At 32.3% G+C, this 16,071-nt stretch overlaps 2 protein-coding genes across 2 annotated transcripts; both read right to left on the bottom strand.

Annotated features, from left to right (window-relative positions):
* Nucleotides 1–5,166: 5,166 nt before the first annotated feature.
* On the bottom strand, nt 5,167–6,946 carry LOC110704861 (probable LRR receptor-like serine/threonine-protein kinase At3g47570). The gene is made up of 4 exons (XM_021882676.1): nt 6,680–6,946; nt 5,846–6,509; nt 5,283–5,657; nt 5,167–5,180 (listed from the first exon to the last, which is right to left on the bottom strand). The coding sequence occupies exons 1-4, from the start codon at nt 6,944–6,946 to the stop codon at nt 5,167–5,169; spliced, it is 1,320 nt and encodes a 439-aa protein (XP_021738368.1).
* Nucleotides 6,947–6,978: 32 nt separating this feature from the next.
* On the bottom strand, nt 6,979–12,309 carry LOC110704862 (LRR receptor-like serine/threonine-protein kinase GSO1). The gene is made up of 4 exons (XM_021882677.1): nt 12,196–12,309; nt 11,444–12,089; nt 10,737–10,928; nt 6,979–8,450 (listed from the first exon to the last, which is right to left on the bottom strand). Exons 1-4 carry the CDS (start codon nt 12,307–12,309, stop codon nt 6,979–6,981), a joined length of 2,424 nt encoding a protein of 807 aa, XP_021738369.1.
* Between the last annotated feature and the right edge of the window lie 3,762 nt (nt 12,310–16,071).

Consider the following 16,071-nt stretch of genomic DNA (forward strand, 5'->3'; position numbering starts at 1 on the left):
TATAACAAATTAATCATTTGGTTTATAGTCTAAATAAATTATGCCCTCTCATGTTTTCATGCGTACAATAAGGGAGTCAAAAAGGTTTTATATTAATGTATTATGATGATGAGATTTAAGTGTTTTGACTTTGCAAATGATGAACATGGACTAGATGAGAAGGTAACATGAACCATTATATAAGTCAACCTTCATTTATTCACTCTTTCCAAGGGATACTAAATGATACTACTTCCTATTAGATCTTATCAGATGGAGCACGTGGACCATACAGATGGAGCTAGTGGTCAAGCCAAAACGGTCAACCTAGTCGAATTGGGTTAGTGTTTGGATCGTATGATTTGCTCAGCAATTATAAAACTTTTATTAATGGGTATATCTTTAATTATCAATAATTTTTAATTATATTACAATATTACATCCGTCCCTATATAATTTACAAGCAAGGTTTTGAGTTTAGTTGGTGGTGAGATAATTTTCTAAAATCTAAAGTATTTAAGTTGGTTTTGGGACCATCACTTTTGTTGGCATGGTGAAAGGAAAGTTGATTTTTAAAATTGTTTTCATGGAAGTTGAGGAAATAGTAAGACTTAGAGGCTGTTTAGTTCACCTGATTTTAGCTGATCTGATCTGAACTTATTTTTCTAATTTGATCTGATCTGAACTTATTTTTTCTGATTTGATCTGATCAGAATTTATTTTTTCTGATCTGATCTGATCTGAACTTATTTTTTCTGATCTGATCTGATCTGAACTTATTTTTTCTGATTTGACCTTATTTTAATTATTTCAATATTCTACTTTTAATGTTAATCAATATTAATGTTTAATTATTATTGTTATTATTATTATTATCATTATCATTATTATTATTATTATTATTATGATCATTTAATTTATATTATACTATATTATTATTATATGATATTATATTACTATGATATTATATTATTATTATTATTATTATTATATTATTATTATTATTATTATTATATTATATTGTATTATATTATTATTATATTATATTATATTATATTATATTATATTATTATTATTACTATTATTATTACTATTATATTATATTATATTATTATTATTAAATAATAATAATATCATTATTGTTAATGGAATTGTTTCTAAAATTTCAAAAGGTGAGATTGTTTCTGGAAGATGGAGCAAAGGTGTGATTATTAGATTTCATTTTCCTTTTTTTATTTAAGCTTTTATATTTAACTTGTTTAGGTCGTTTAAGTGTTTTTTTTATTCATTTGTTCCTCTATTGAACCTTTTTTTATTCATGCGTGTATGGTTGTGTGGGAATGACACATTGACCCGTTTTAACCCGTCAAAACCCGAATTTAAACCGACATGAATTCAACCCGACCTATTCCTAACCTGACCCGAATTTAACCTGACCTATTACTAACCCGACCCGAATTTAACCCGACTTATTACTAGCCCGACCCGAATTCAACCCGATCTATCATTAACCCGACTTGAAATCAACCCGACTTGTTATTGACCCGAAATTAACTAGCAATCTAGGATTACGTCATATTTTTTTTTCTTTCCCTAATTCTATGAGTTATTTTCCTATTTAAGCTTATTAAAATATTTTCAAAAAAATTCTCTATTATCAAATGTATTATAATTTACGTCTCAAAAAACCTATGAAAATTTATGAATACCACTACTTTTTGGATGCATGTGCATTATTTATTCAAATTTAGTAATTACTATTTACGAATACTACTACTTTGTAGGTGCATGTGCATTAATGTAGTCAGCCCGAAATGATCCGACCCGAATTAATCCGACCCACACTTACCCGACATGTTTACCCGAATTGACAGCTCTACTTCCGACCCATGTTCGCGTTAGGCTCCTCTATATGAAATGGGTGTATAAATACAACTTAATATAGCGAAGGAAATTTGGAACTTCTTGTAATGAAAATTATATTTGTAAACGTTTATGATTTGGAGCTTATAATGAAATTTTAATTATTATCGTTTATTGTTTGTGCTATTTAATAACATGGACAATGTTGCTAGTTCAAACAAACGATAAAATCAAATCCGATACATCATAAATCAATAATAATAATAATAATAATAATAATAATAATAATAATAATAATAATAATAATAATAATAATAATAATAATAATAATAATAATAATAATAATAATAAATAATAATAATAATAATAATAATAATAATAATAATAATAATAATAATAATAATAATTTGATCTGAACTTATTTTTTCTGATCTGATCTGATCTGAACTTATTTTTTCTGATCTGATCTGATCTGAACTTATTTTTCCTGATCTGAACTTATTTTTTCTGATCTGATCCGAACTTATTTTTTCTGATGTGATCTGATGTGAACTTATTTTTTGTGAAATAAGTAAAAATAAGGTGAACTAAACAGGGCCTAAAGATATTCTCAAGATATTAGCCAACTAAGCTGGTGGTGTACCATAACTTTGTTTACAAACTCGATGTAGAAAAAGGACAAAAGAATACAATATGGAGTAGTTTTTAAACAAACACTTCATTACTCTTTTCAAACTTTACGGAGTAGCAAATACTAATCCGTCCTCACTTGGTTTCTTTTATTTTTTACCCTTCAAGTTTTATGGTCAATTTTTAAATATTTGACTCTCAAAATTCACCATTCATTATAAACATCAACATAAAAAATTAAAAGCCAATATAGGTACGGCTTATTTATCGATTAATTAAAAGTGAATTTTTTTTTTTTTTTTTTTTTTTTTGAAACCATGAAATTATTTTTTTTTTGGTGAAATTATTTTTAGCAGTGGTTACAAAAGTGATTTTTCCATTTAATTTGATGGGTAAAAAATAAAAATAAACAAAGGGTGAAATTGGGCAAGAAAAAATCTAGCAACAGTACCCGAAGATTTCACACAAATCACTGGAACTCTCCCGCCGGCAACGGAAAGCGGATAGCGTATGCCGGCGTTGCCAGTATTGCCGGCGTGAGAGGAGAGAGACAGACTTTCTGGAGAGTTCGTTTTCTATTATTAAATTAGGAATTACTCTGTACTCAATTGAATGCTCATAAATTTGATCAAAGTTTATCTCAAGGTATAATTTTTTGTATTAGTATTTTAATGTTCAATTCTTAGAGAAATTGATCGATTTTTTTTTTTTTTTTTTAAAAACTTTTGGTTTTGTATTGAGGCCCCGTTTGGTTTAATGTAAAACATTTTCAATGGAAAATTAGTTTTCATGGAAAACATATTTTCAAGGAAAAACACAATTGTAAATTAGTTTTCCTTTGTTTGGTTGCATACAAGAAAAGTCCAAGAAAAATAAAAAATAAAAAATAAAAGTGGAAATGTAAGGATGAATGAGAGGGAAGTAAAAAAAGAGGTAAGGAGGAGAGAGGAAAATGTGGCTTTCCTTGTTTTTAAAGGAAAATGTTTTCCATCATTAAGGATGAAATTTTCCACCCTTGAAAAATTGTTTTCCACTCCTTAACAAACCAAACAAAGGAAAATGGGAAAAAATGGAAAATTCATTTTCTATGAAAACATTTTACATCAAACCAAACAGGGCCTGAATGTATAATTTACATATATGTTCTGGAAAATGAAAATCAGAAAATGAATCATAATTTGATTGTTGTGTAATGAAATTGATGCTGAATAATTATTCAAATAGTTTAATTGAGATTTTTTTTTTCCACAAATTGGAATTTGAGGCCTTTGAATCGTGATATACTCTATTAAGGTTGAGGAGTTGTAAATTTATCAAATAAGATGAATTCAAAGTTTTCCAACCTGAAATGCTTTTGGCATTATCAAATTCAGAAACAGTGAAAATAAACCTAGGAAATTTAATCCTTTATCGCAAAGATTCAGATATTCTGAACAGGTGTTAATGATAAATATGTACTAGCTATCAATATTTTGGCCAATTTTGTTCATGATCAATTCTATTTTGGCTGTTATATCGTGCACATATTAATTCGGCCTTAGTATTAATATGGTTTATATAATATATGGTTGCTTTTGCCTTTGAAGTTAACTTCAACTATTTGTCATGAAGAAGGGCAGGATAATAGTTACTGAAGTAATAGGATATCATTCGTTAGCTGGAAATCGGAACTTTTGGTTGTTGTGAGCTCGAAGTAACTCATTTGTTGAGTTAATGCTGCTGGAGCACTGCTTTCTTTTGGAGTTGGAACCGATCATCTAAATTTCTAAGATAACGGAGTGCTAAATTAAACAAAGGTTCGTTATTCTTAACTATACTTCTTAGAAGATCTGTTAACTATGCTTTGTTTTAAGTTTTGTTTCTGCTCGTTGGTTTAGTTGCAAACATTAAGGAAAGATATGTAAGTTGAGTTTATGGTTAGTTGTTCGAATGATGGCGAGCTCTAGCCTTTTTTTCTTTTCAGAGTACTGATTACAGAATATCCTATCTTAGGCAGCAGAGTACTATGCATCTGTAGTACATTGAATGGCCTTTAAAATGATAATTGAAAGAAATAACATGCATTTTTGGTCATTAGCTTTCCTGTCTTTTAGTTTGGAGTTGGGGGGCAGAGTGGCCTGGGTTCATTAGCTTTCCTCTCACAGATTTGTGTTTGATACTTTTATTTCATAAGAACTTTATGAGTGAAAATATTGTGTTTGGCTTCTCTTTTCTTATTGCTAATATGTTGACATTAGTCGCCTGTGCCTTTAAAGATGAAGTTTCATTCAGATAAGCTACAATTTGCTCATCTTAGGAACACAGAAACTTGAACAGAAAACTTGAAAATTTGATCAATCAAGATGTATATGATCTTCAAACCTACCTGTTGACCAATGGGATGTGGGCATTTCAATATACTACGTTTATCATCAAATACCTAATGCAACTAAGGATTAAGTAATTTTCGTCCTTACACATCCAAACAAGCAAAATAAAAACATCAAAATAATTTAAAAACTGTATTCTGAACAAGATAGCTGCTCTGATGTTCTGATCCTGAGTGAGAACACACAAGGACTAGTTATTGATAAGAAGAAAAAAGAAGCTTTTTATGAGAATACCGAAGCTTATGAGCTCATCTTCTTCTCCATGGCTATCAAATCACAAACATGCTCATGGGCGTGCTGTTGAAATTGGTAAAGCACTGATCGTTCACCCTCGTGTCCCTGCACCAAGAAGAAAAGAATATAAAATCTAACAGAAAAGTAAAAACCTACGGCAATAATCATTACTCATTTGTGAGGCAAAAGAAGTAGTTGATAAATTACCTGCTTGCATTCTCCTCCTTTGTTGTAAACGAGTTCCAAGGAGCTTGTTTTTGATCGATGATAGCTTTGCAGCAACATCACTCATGTCTAACCTTTCTGCTGGGATCTCTGTTGAGCAGGAAAGTGCTGTTTCGAGTATAGAAGTCAGGGCCTCCAACTGTAAGCTGCTATCTGGACAGTCTATGTCTTCAAGAAGGACACGATCCAGAATCTCGACTACATCTCTAGGCAAAGCTTCTTTGACGAAGCGATATAAGGTTAGCCCCCCTTTAAACATATCATCAGTTGGTCTCTTTCCTGTAATCATTTCCAGTAATAGAATCCCAAAGCTGTAGACATCGCCACTAGTGGACACTTCATTTCCCACACCATACTCTGCATGTAATTCCTCCAAAGTTATTATGAAAATAACATGTATCTTACTCCGTATATGCTAAACATGCATGTGATATAAATAATTAACATATAATAAATACACATAAATTATATTGTTTTTGAATATAGCTAGGGATAAGAGTATTAGTTGGTTGAGTAAAAACAAAAATAGAGTAATAGTTGGTTACCTGGAGGAGCATAACCGATAGTACCTCTATCTCCAATAGAGCTAGACTGATTGGAATTAGAGTCGTTGATGCCTTTTGAGAGAAACTTGGCTAGGCCAAAGTCACCAACATGAGCTACCATTTCATCATCAAGGAGAACATTGCTTGGCTTGAGGTCACAGTGAACAATGGAGGAACCACAATAGTGATGAAGATATTCCAAAGAAAATGCAGCATCAACTGCAATATCAAGTCTTTGGCGAAGACTTAAGTGCCTTGAGCCATTATTATCTTCCTCAACCCCAATGATTGAATTTGGAGGATGTAACCAATCATCCAAACTTCCATTCGCCATGTACTCATAAATTAAAGCTTTGAAATCTCTGCCTTGATAATCCACACTTGAGCAAGCTGTTACAACTTTGAGAAGATTCCGGTGTCTGATGTTTCGAAGAACTCCACATTCAGCTATGAAACTCTTGAAAGCACCGTGATTTTGAAGCTGAAACAGCTTTATGGCTACAGTTGATTCATGCTCTTCAAGGACTCCCTTGTATACAGCACCAAAGGTACCACTGCCTATCAAATTATCCGAGGAAAACCCATTTGTGGCTTTAAGAAGCGTTTGGTATGACAAATTTGGAAAATTTTCCGAATCATCATAAGCCGTGGGTTTCTTAGTCCTCTTTTTTTGCCACAAAATATATATTAACACAAGAAAAGCAAGTATCAATATAACTCCTAAAAAGCCTGAAAGAATAGTAATTGTCAATACTTTTTTCCGGTGCTTCAGCCTTTTTTTCTGGTTGTTGATGCTATAGCTACACAGAGGCAACTTTAACTGTTTCCACTCACGTAAACACTGCTTGCATTTTCGAAGACTCCATCAATAGGTACTTCACCTTCAAGGTTATTGTTTGACAAATCTAGGTTTTGTAACTTGAGTCTCTGTAAAAATTGTGGGATTTTGCCAGATAAATTGTTATTTGACAAATTTAACTCAACTAGACCCTTCAATGACAATGAATCAGGAATGGTGCCTTGAAAATAGTTTCCTCCCATGTATAGGTACTCTAATGACATGCAACTACCAAGAGAGCTTGGTAGTTGGCCTGATAGCATGTTATGAGAAACATCAAGGACATCAAGATTCGTCAAATGCCCAACTGCCCAACTTCTTCAGGGAGGGACCCAGTTAAATGGTTTCCTGATAGATTTTGGACAATAGACAAGGAAGAGAGACTAAAAAGTTGATGGGGTATACTGCCGCTAAGACTATTATTAGAAAGCGATAATGCTATTAAAGACCCACAGCTTCCAAGAGTTGATGGTATTTGGCCTAGGAGATGATTATTATACAGGGCTAAGATAGACAACTTGGTTAAATTTCCAATTGATGGTGGAATGACTCCGGATAATTGGTTGTGAGATAAGTATAAATCAGCGAGCTTTTGGAGCTTCCCTATCCCAGGGGGAATGACCCCAGAAAGTGTGTTATTAACAGCTTCAAAATATTGCAACTCTAATAAGTTCTCTATGCAATATGGAATTTCTCCAGTCAAGTAATTGTTGCCCATAGATACATAATTTAGTGATGAGAAATTGCAAAACATCTTAGGGATAACTCCTCTGAAATTATTTTGATTTATATTAAAATTTTGTAAACCGGTGGCATTGGCCAAGGAAGTAAAAAATATTAAATCTCTCAAATGGACTGACCCAAGGAAATTTTGGGTAATGCGAAAGATAATAAGATTGACTAACTTGTTTAGATGAGGAACTTGTCCATGAAGACTGTTGGTATTCAATTGAAGTTCTTGTAGGCTAGAGGAATTGGAAATTGAAGCAGGAATGTGTCCTGTGAACCGATTTTCAGCGATGGAAAAAAACTGCAAATGCGGCAGAGTGTTTCCTAAATATGAAGGGAGTTCTCCTTCCAAGTCGTTCACTCCTATATCTAGTGCTATTAATGAAGAGAGATTAAAAATTGAAGGCGGTACTACCCCAGACAACTTATTGCCGCCTAATGCTAGAGTGGAGAGATTATTAAGGTTGCCTAGACTACCTGAGATACTTCCAACCAAATTGTTTTCAAGAACATACAACTTAACAAGAGATGATAAATTCCCCAAAGATGAAGGAATGTTCCCTGTTAAGTTATTCTTTGATAAATCAAGATACTGCAAACGAGACAAGGAACCAAACATCAGTGGGATCTCTCCAACCAATCTGTTATTATCAAGGTACAAATAAACAAGGTTATAGCAACTTGATATATTTGATTGAATTTCCCCTCCAATGGAATTATTAAATAGCCATAGAGATTGTAACCTATGCAAACGACTAATTTCTGGCGGGATTGTACCACCGAAACTGTTATTTTCAAGATATAGCTCCCTAAGGAAGCTCAAGTTTCCGAGATGGGGAGAGAGTGTACCTGTTAATTTGGAGGAATGCAGGTCTAGTGATGTTACTCTCTGGTGGTGCTTATGACCACAAGTAACGCCATACCACTCACAAAAGTGAAGGGTCTCATTCCATGAACTCATGACGCCGAGAGGGTCACCACGAATTTGGGCTTTGATTTCAAGCAATGCTAGCTTGTCTGTTTCGTTACTCCCTGTGGCTATCGACAAGGGGAGACAACAAAAGAGAAAAATAACTGATGATATGATAGTGTAAAATAAGAAGCATGAAGGTGAAAAGCTTAACATTTTGGAGACAAAGCTATATATGAACTTTTATTTAAAGAGAGGAGCAGGATAACTCTAGTTAATAAACATCTAAGCTAAATTATACATTTTGAAGAGAATTCTGAAATTTTGATGTTCTTAAATACTTCAATCTTTTTAATATCAACTTCTTTTATACTTGTAATATATACTGGCGTCGTAAATGCGTAATTAAAGACATTTGTGGACAGAGATGTCCAATTGACTCGAGACAGTGTATGTGAATTAGTAGAAATTAAAAAATAAAAACCAACAAGACACCTTTTATTCGTTTAACTGTTAGTGTCCCATGAGTGGGATGGTGATCATACTGATCTAACAGTTTCGAGTTACCTTGCAGATTTTTCTTAAGAATTTGAACACATTAATTCTTAAAAACAATACTGATAATATGAATAGAGAAATGGGAAGCTAGCAAATTTTGGATTACCGTTGTTATCTGAATTATCCACTAAAGTCATGATATTATATGCTGTAGATCGAATGCATGTTGTAAAGGCTTGAAGCATACCATCGTTGTTTGTTCTTATTTGTCAACACGAAACGTGAAAATGAAAATGTACGCTTGAGTTAATTGACTGCACCAGCAACTTAAGACCTCTTTATGTAAGAGTAATAGAAACACAATTCAACTTTTGGAGAAAAAATGTTATGCTCTTGAAAGGGACTATGTGAACGTACACTTTCCTTATTAGCCTGTATGTTAGCACATTTTTATTATTTTTGGTACCTTTTGCTTGTCTTCACACTATAAACGGAATTACGGTGGTTTTAAACTATGCCAAAACTATTTACTTGGAATTGTCTGTTTGATAATTGTGATGGCTCCATTGCAAAGATGATTTGGATTACAAGTATTTTCACCAGAGTATTGTTCTTGTAAATTTGTTTAATACATAAGTATTTTCAGAAAAATGGAAATGAATCAAAATTGTGATATTTGTGCAACCATATTTAGGTTGAATAATATTGCAGCGTTACTATTAAATTGCACACAGGTACACAACCTTTGATTTTATGGTATATACACTACTATGGTTGTGGAGTTGAAAAATAATCGAATAAGATATATATTCAATGTTATCTAACCTGAAGTGCTTTAGGGACTATCGATTTCAGAAACAATGAAAACAGAGAAATTTAAATTCTGAATTAAAAGGATTATGATCAGGTATTAATGAGAATGAGTGATTGAGCACTAGCTGTCTAGATAGATTTTATATGAATTTGGATGAATTGAAGCTTGCTCACTTGTTCGTGATTGATAATATTTAGGCCGTGTTAAAATAAATTTTAAAGTGTAAAGCATAAAATAATATAGTATAAAAATTAATGCAATTGTCAAATGTAACCATCTAATAAGTTAGAAATCGTAGTGTCAATTTTTTTTTTTTTTTTTTTGAGGGAAAGTGACTACAGTTTCTTGCCTGATGAGAAATGGAGTATACAATTTTTAAACTCTGATTTATCCAGTTTTCAACAAACTAGTCTAGTGATTCTTTTTTTTTTTTTTTTTTTTTTTTTTTTTTTTTTTTTTGTGAATCAATAGTCTAGTGATTCTTATTTTGTGTACATAAAAATTTATTTAAAAAAACATGTAAAAGAAACTGTAGATACATAATCATGATCTTTAGTGGAAAATGAAACTTAGCACTAGTAGCCTAATTGACACGCTGCTAGTGGTTGTGAAATCGTGAATAATAACAATTTTTTTTTAAGACTGTGAACAATAACATTAGTCTGCGACGAATTGTAAAATTTTGAAAATCAATATTCAAAGGATATGCCAACAAACTGTGTATCTGATCACAGGTTCACACCTTATACAAACAATAATCTTACAATAGAAAAAACAACATAAAGGAACTGTAGTCTGAACTAGATAGCTCTACTATTCTGATGATCTTAATTATGATTTTTTATTTTTATTTTACAAAACTAAAATAAATAAAAAACAGAGAGAAGCGTTCTCAGAGAAGTTGCGGGACCATATCAGCTGCGCTCATTTAATTCTATTATCCACACATATCACAAGCTTGGTCATGGGCAAATTGAAGTGACCTTAATCACCATCGTGTTCCTGCATTCAGAAGAAAAGAAACTGAAGTCTGATTGAAAATTACAAAATTGGTCATTATAGAAATAATCCTGTGATTTTTCTTTGGTAGTAGAAACATTACCTGCACGAATTCTTCTTCTTTGTTGTAATCTAGTTCCAAGAAGCTTGTTTCTGATTGATGTTAGCTTTGCAGTGGCATCACTCATATCCAACCTTTCTTGTGGGTTATCAGCTGAGCAAGACAATGCGATTTGGAGTACAGAGGTTAGAGTCCCCAACATCAAGCTGCTATCTGTCTCCTCAGAGTCTATGTCTTCAACAATGGCATGTTTCCAGAAACGTCAAGCCAAACTAGATTCTTGAGTTGCCCAACTTCATCAGGAATGGACCCATTTAGCTTGTTCATTGAAATGTCAAGATTAATGGTTGTAGAGATATCAAAAAGTTGAGAGGGAATTTTTCCACTAAGGTGGTTGAAATGCAGATGCAAGATTAGTAGGTTTTTACATTTTCCTAGAGTTGAGGGTATTTTGCCTACAAGATTATTCTTATATAGAGAAAGAACAGTCATCTTTGTTAAGTTTCCAATTGAGGGTGGTATTTTTCCTGATAATTGGTTAGCACATAACCCTAAGGACTCGAGGTTTACTATGCCTTGAGGAATGACACCAAAGAGTTGGTTACCTCAAGCACTCAATTCCGTCAAGTATTCAAGGTTTTCAATGCAAGCTGGAATCTGTCCACCTATATGATTATTATCTATTAATAAAGAGGAAAGCATTGAGAAATTACAGAAGATCCTAGGGAAATTTCCTGATAAATTATTACGTTCTATATCCAACCACTGTAACTCAGTTGCATTGGCCAATGAATAAACAAAGTTCAAATCACCAGCTTTGCCATACCCAAGTAAGTTACCATAAAGCATAAGTCGTGAGAGATATGCTAGTCTGTGTAGAGAAGGAACTTGACCTGTGAGAAAGTTATCACCCAATTGAAGTGTACTTAGACCTGAAGAATTGGATATAGAAGTAGGAATAGATCCAGTGAAATAATTAATGGAAATGGAGAACCACTGCAGATTTGGAAGTTTGATACCCAAATCTGAAGGAAGGTTTCCCCCCAGGTTATTAGAACCTATATCAAGATTCATTAATCTCGTGAGGTTAAAGAATGAAGATGGGACTATCCCTGATAACATGTTTTCTGCAAGCAAGAGAGACGTTAATTTTTTTAGTTTGCCTAAGCTCTTTGGGAGACTTCCACTTAAGTTGTTTTGGCTTAGATGGATTTCGGAGAGGGATGATAAGTTCCCAAAAGATGAAGGGATGTTTCCTGTCAGGTGGTTTGTATTAAGACCAAGTTGTTTTAGATATACAAGGTAACTAAATTCAGATGGGATATTTCCTACCAACCTGTTAAAGCTGATATCGAGTTGTGTGAGCCTTGAGCAAGCTGATATATTTGATGGAATCTGGCCTTCAATTGTATTGTTATTGAGCCAGAGATACTGCAGTCGATGCTAGCGACCTATTTCAGGAGGAATTGTACTTCCCAAAGTATTATTGTGCAGGAACAACCCTTTCAAGAAGCTCAGGTTTCCTATAGATGGAGAGAGGAACCCTGTGAGCTTCGAAGAGTGTAGTTCCAGGAACTTCACTGTCCGGCCTCGATGGCATGTAATACCATGCCATTGACAGAAGTGGATTGTATCATTCCACGAGCTCATAACCCCAAGGCCCAAGAGGGTCACCTGTTATTTTGGCTTTGACATCGAGCAACGCTAACCTGTCTGTTTCATTAGTCCCAGCAGTGGAAAAATGAATGCAGTACAAGAAAGCAGTTGCCAAAATGATGAGGCGGCAAAATGTAGAGGATGACATTATGCTAAGTTTTTGAAATTAAGCCCTCTCTGATTTATTAGTAGAACATTAAAGAATCACAGACTAGTTAAGAGTAGGAAGGAATACTCTAACCAAGGCTAATACATTATACATATTTACTATGGCTCTTATAACCAAATTTATACTACAATACATTGAAAGGTGACCAGACTCTCAAGTCTTCCTCATTGGTACGGAGGGACAGACATATATATTTTTCTCAATTCTACCGTGTCGCACGAGTCGGGATAAGAGCACATTTGGTGTACTGTAAGTTTGTAATAACTCGATCTCTAAGGTGATAGTTGTGTTACAAAGTACAACATCCTATATACAAAGACTTGGAATGGTGAGAGACGACTTAACTGTAAAAATGCAGACACTACTAATTCAACATGATGATTGTTTATTTGCTATTCTTTTTTGGAAATTGAATAATAATGGTTAGAGATCACACGCTTGACTTGGAAAATCCTAGCAGATCATAAATTTTAACCTCAAAAAGTAAATAAAAATTACATGAATGAAAATCAATTTTGAAATATACAGGTGAACCTCAATCAATCAAGTTTCTTTCTTTTTTATTATTTAATTCATCATTGTTTAATTATAAAATTAGTGCAAATAACACCTAATCTAACTTACAGTCACACAGATTAAAAACAAAATTCAAAGTAAATCTGAAAATGGCTAGCTTTGATTAAACATAAATTTTTGTAAGTTACCTGAGGCATTTGAATCTTGGATTGGTTCTTCTACGTTTACCTAAATTTGAGATGAGAGCTTAGAGATCTTGGTGAATAATGGAGTGTATAGCTGCTGATTCATTGGAATTAGAGTTATTAGAGTATTAGACTTTGTACTGTTGATTTATGCTAATAAACTACTCTTTAAAAAAAAAAAAAAAAAGTTATTAGAGTATTCGGTTGATAGAAAAGGTCAAAAGGCCATAGTAAAGAGACTAAATTCTTACCAAGTGCGCAAATTTTTCCCTAGTCCCAGCCATACGAAGCTGGTCCTGCACTATAAAAATGAATATTTGCTAGAAACAAAATGAACATTTACTAGAAAAAAAATGAAGATTTAGTAATTTAACATTGCAATATATAAAAATGAACATTTATAATATGGAGCCCACTCTTATTTGGCTAATCATTCCTCTAAACGATGTTGTTTTCTTTTTCTGCTAATATCTCTAAAGTTATTTTCTAGCGATATTTGTTTCCTTTGTTGAGTATACAAAGTATTTGTTTTCATTTAATTCAAACTTTCTCTCTCTTTTAGATTTTACAATATTTTCTCTCTCATTGTTCATATTCGATTTTTTTTTTTCTTTTTTTTTTTGGATTTCTGGTGTTGAATTGTTCTACATATTCAAGTATTCAAGATTTTCGATTTTTTTGTTTATGAAAATGGAGCTTGCTACTGATTGTTCATTTGCTATTCTTCCTTCATTATTGGATGAATGTAAGTTTATTTATTGCTTTTTTGATTCAATGTAGTTTTTTTTTTTTTTTTTGAATAATTTTGTGTGTTTTCTTTTCCTTTCTTTACGATTGATTGTGAGTATATTCCTTGTTTAAGTTTATTTACTAGAAAAAATGAACATTTACTAGAAAAACAATGAACATTTATTAGAAAAAAATGAACATTTAGTATTTGAACATTGCAATATGTAAAAATGAACATTTATAATATAAGAATAAAATAAAGAGACTATGAAACTGAAAAAAAGATTGTACATCTAATGTTATATAACTGAACATTTCAGTTGTAAAAAATAAACACACCATTTCATAGTCTCTTTAATGTTATTGTTTAACATCTATGCAATGAAAAGTGCACATGTTATTTTGTACACTTTCGTGTAAGTAAATGTTCATTTAGTCATTGAAAATTGCAACATATAAAAATAAACATTTATAATATAAGATAAAATAAAGAGGCTATTACACTGAAAAAAAATATAAATCTAATATTATATAAATGAAAATTTATTTATTAAGAATGAACATCATACTACATAAAAATGTTATTGAGAAATACAAATTTATTGTAAAATATGTTCAGTTAGAAAATGTTCATTTTTGTTATAGTAAATGTTCATTTCTGAATAAGGGACCATAAATATTGTACCAAGTGTCCGTGCATAACTCATTACGGGCCCAGCCCATTAATTAAAAGAACGTTGAGCCCGTTTTATGGGGTCATTTCTTTCTTTTTCTTTTTTTCTAAGAAAATTTATAGGGTCATTTCTAGGATTGAAAGATTGACAAGTTTAATTACGGAGTGATTGTCGTTACTGTGCACCAGACCACTAGTTATACGAGCAAATAAAATACTTTCTCTGTTTTTTATTGGAGTAGAGAGAGATAGAGAAAAAGAATTGATTGGCCCCATGTGATATACGTAGTAAAAAAGGTTGATATTTTAAATTTTCATATTATTACCTATTTAACAAAATATTTATGAACAAATTTGTTTTTTATATGTTACTAAAAAACGATGGTCTTAGTTAATATGTAGTATATAAATAGTTAAAAAAAAAAAAATCAAACGTGTCAATTATTTAAGAACAGGTGTGTTTATAGTAAGTTTATAGTTATTTTTAAGATTTTGTCTTTTTAGATCCGAGTTGGGGTAGGTATTTTGTGATACGTAGTATTTGATTTGGCCTCACAAGTCCATCTTTGAGTTCATATTTGTAAGAAAGTATGATGAATTGATTGATTTTTTAATTTTGGTGCATACGAGGGCCAAGCCCAAGGTGTTAGCAGTTAACAATATGTGTAAACGTCTAGCTGTATAAGCTGCAACTTCGTTCACATAAGCTACATTACGTTCATTAAATGAAAAATGATAGTTGTTTTACATCTAAGCAAGCAAAATATAAAAACATCACAATAATTTAAACTGTATTCTTAAGTACATAGCTGCCTTCATAATCTCATCCTGAGTTAGAACACAAAAGCACTATTCATTGAGTAAGAGGAAAAAGAAGGCTAATAATTAGAGAAGTGACAGAAGTGTATGAGCTCATTTTCTTCTTCGTGGTCACAAAATCACAATCATGCTTATGGGCGAATTGATGAAATTAGTAAGGCAGTGTGATTGATCACACGCGTGTTCCTGCACTCAGAATAAATGAAAATAAAATCAATTAAGTAAAAGAACAAAACTTGATTGTTACAGAAATAATCACTACTCATTAGTAAGGGAAATTCAGTAGTTAATACATTAATTACCTCCTCAAATTCTCCTTCGTTGCTGCAAACGAGTTCCAAGGAACTTGTTTTTTATTGATGATAGCTTTGCAGAAACAATATTTTCTAACCTTTCCGCTGGGACCTCAGTCGAGCAGGAAAGTGCTATTTCGAGCATAGAAGTCAGGGCCTCCAACAAGAAGTTGCTATCTGTTGAGTCTATGCCTTCAACAAGGACATGATCAAGGATCTCGACAACATCTCCAGCCAAATCTTCTCTGACGAAGCCATGTAAGGTTAGCCCCCCTTTAAACATGTCATCAGTAGGCTTATTTCCTGTAATCATTTCCAGTAATAGAATCCCAAAACT

This window comes from Chenopodium quinoa, unplaced genomic scaffold (assembly GCF_001683475.1).
Source record: "Chenopodium quinoa cultivar QQ74 unplaced genomic scaffold, ASM168347v1, whole genome shotgun sequence".
NCBI lineage: Eukaryota > Viridiplantae > Streptophyta > Magnoliopsida > Caryophyllales > Amaranthaceae > Chenopodium > Chenopodium quinoa.

Excerpts from the sequence above, each read along its gene's own strand:
- LOC110704861 (XM_021882676.1), bottom strand. The coding sequence starts at position 6,946 with ATGCTATCAGGCCAACTACCAAGCTCTCTTGGTAGTTGCATGTCATTA. Across the intron at positions 6,510-6,679 it reads AAAATGCAAGCAGTGTTTAC|AGGACTAAGAAACCCACGGC; the intron begins GTGAGTGGAAAC and ends TGGCAAAAAAAG. Across the intron at positions 5,658-5,845 it reads TATCGGTTATGCTCCTCCAG|AGTATGGTGTGGGAAATGAA; the intron begins GTAACCAACTAT and ends AATTACATGCAG.
- LOC110704862 (XM_021882677.1), bottom strand. The coding sequence starts at position 12,309 with ATGGCATGGTATTACATGCCATCGAGGCCGGACAGTGAAGTTCCTGGA. Across the intron at positions 12,090-12,195 it reads AACCTGAGCTTCTTGAAAGG|ATTCCATCAAATATATCAGC; the intron begins GTTGTTCCTGCA and ends ATTGAAGGCCAG. Across the intron at positions 8,451-10,736 it reads AAGAAGAAGAATTCGTGCAG|CCACAGGGAGTAACGAAACA; the intron begins GTAATGTTTCTA and ends CCTTGTCGATAG.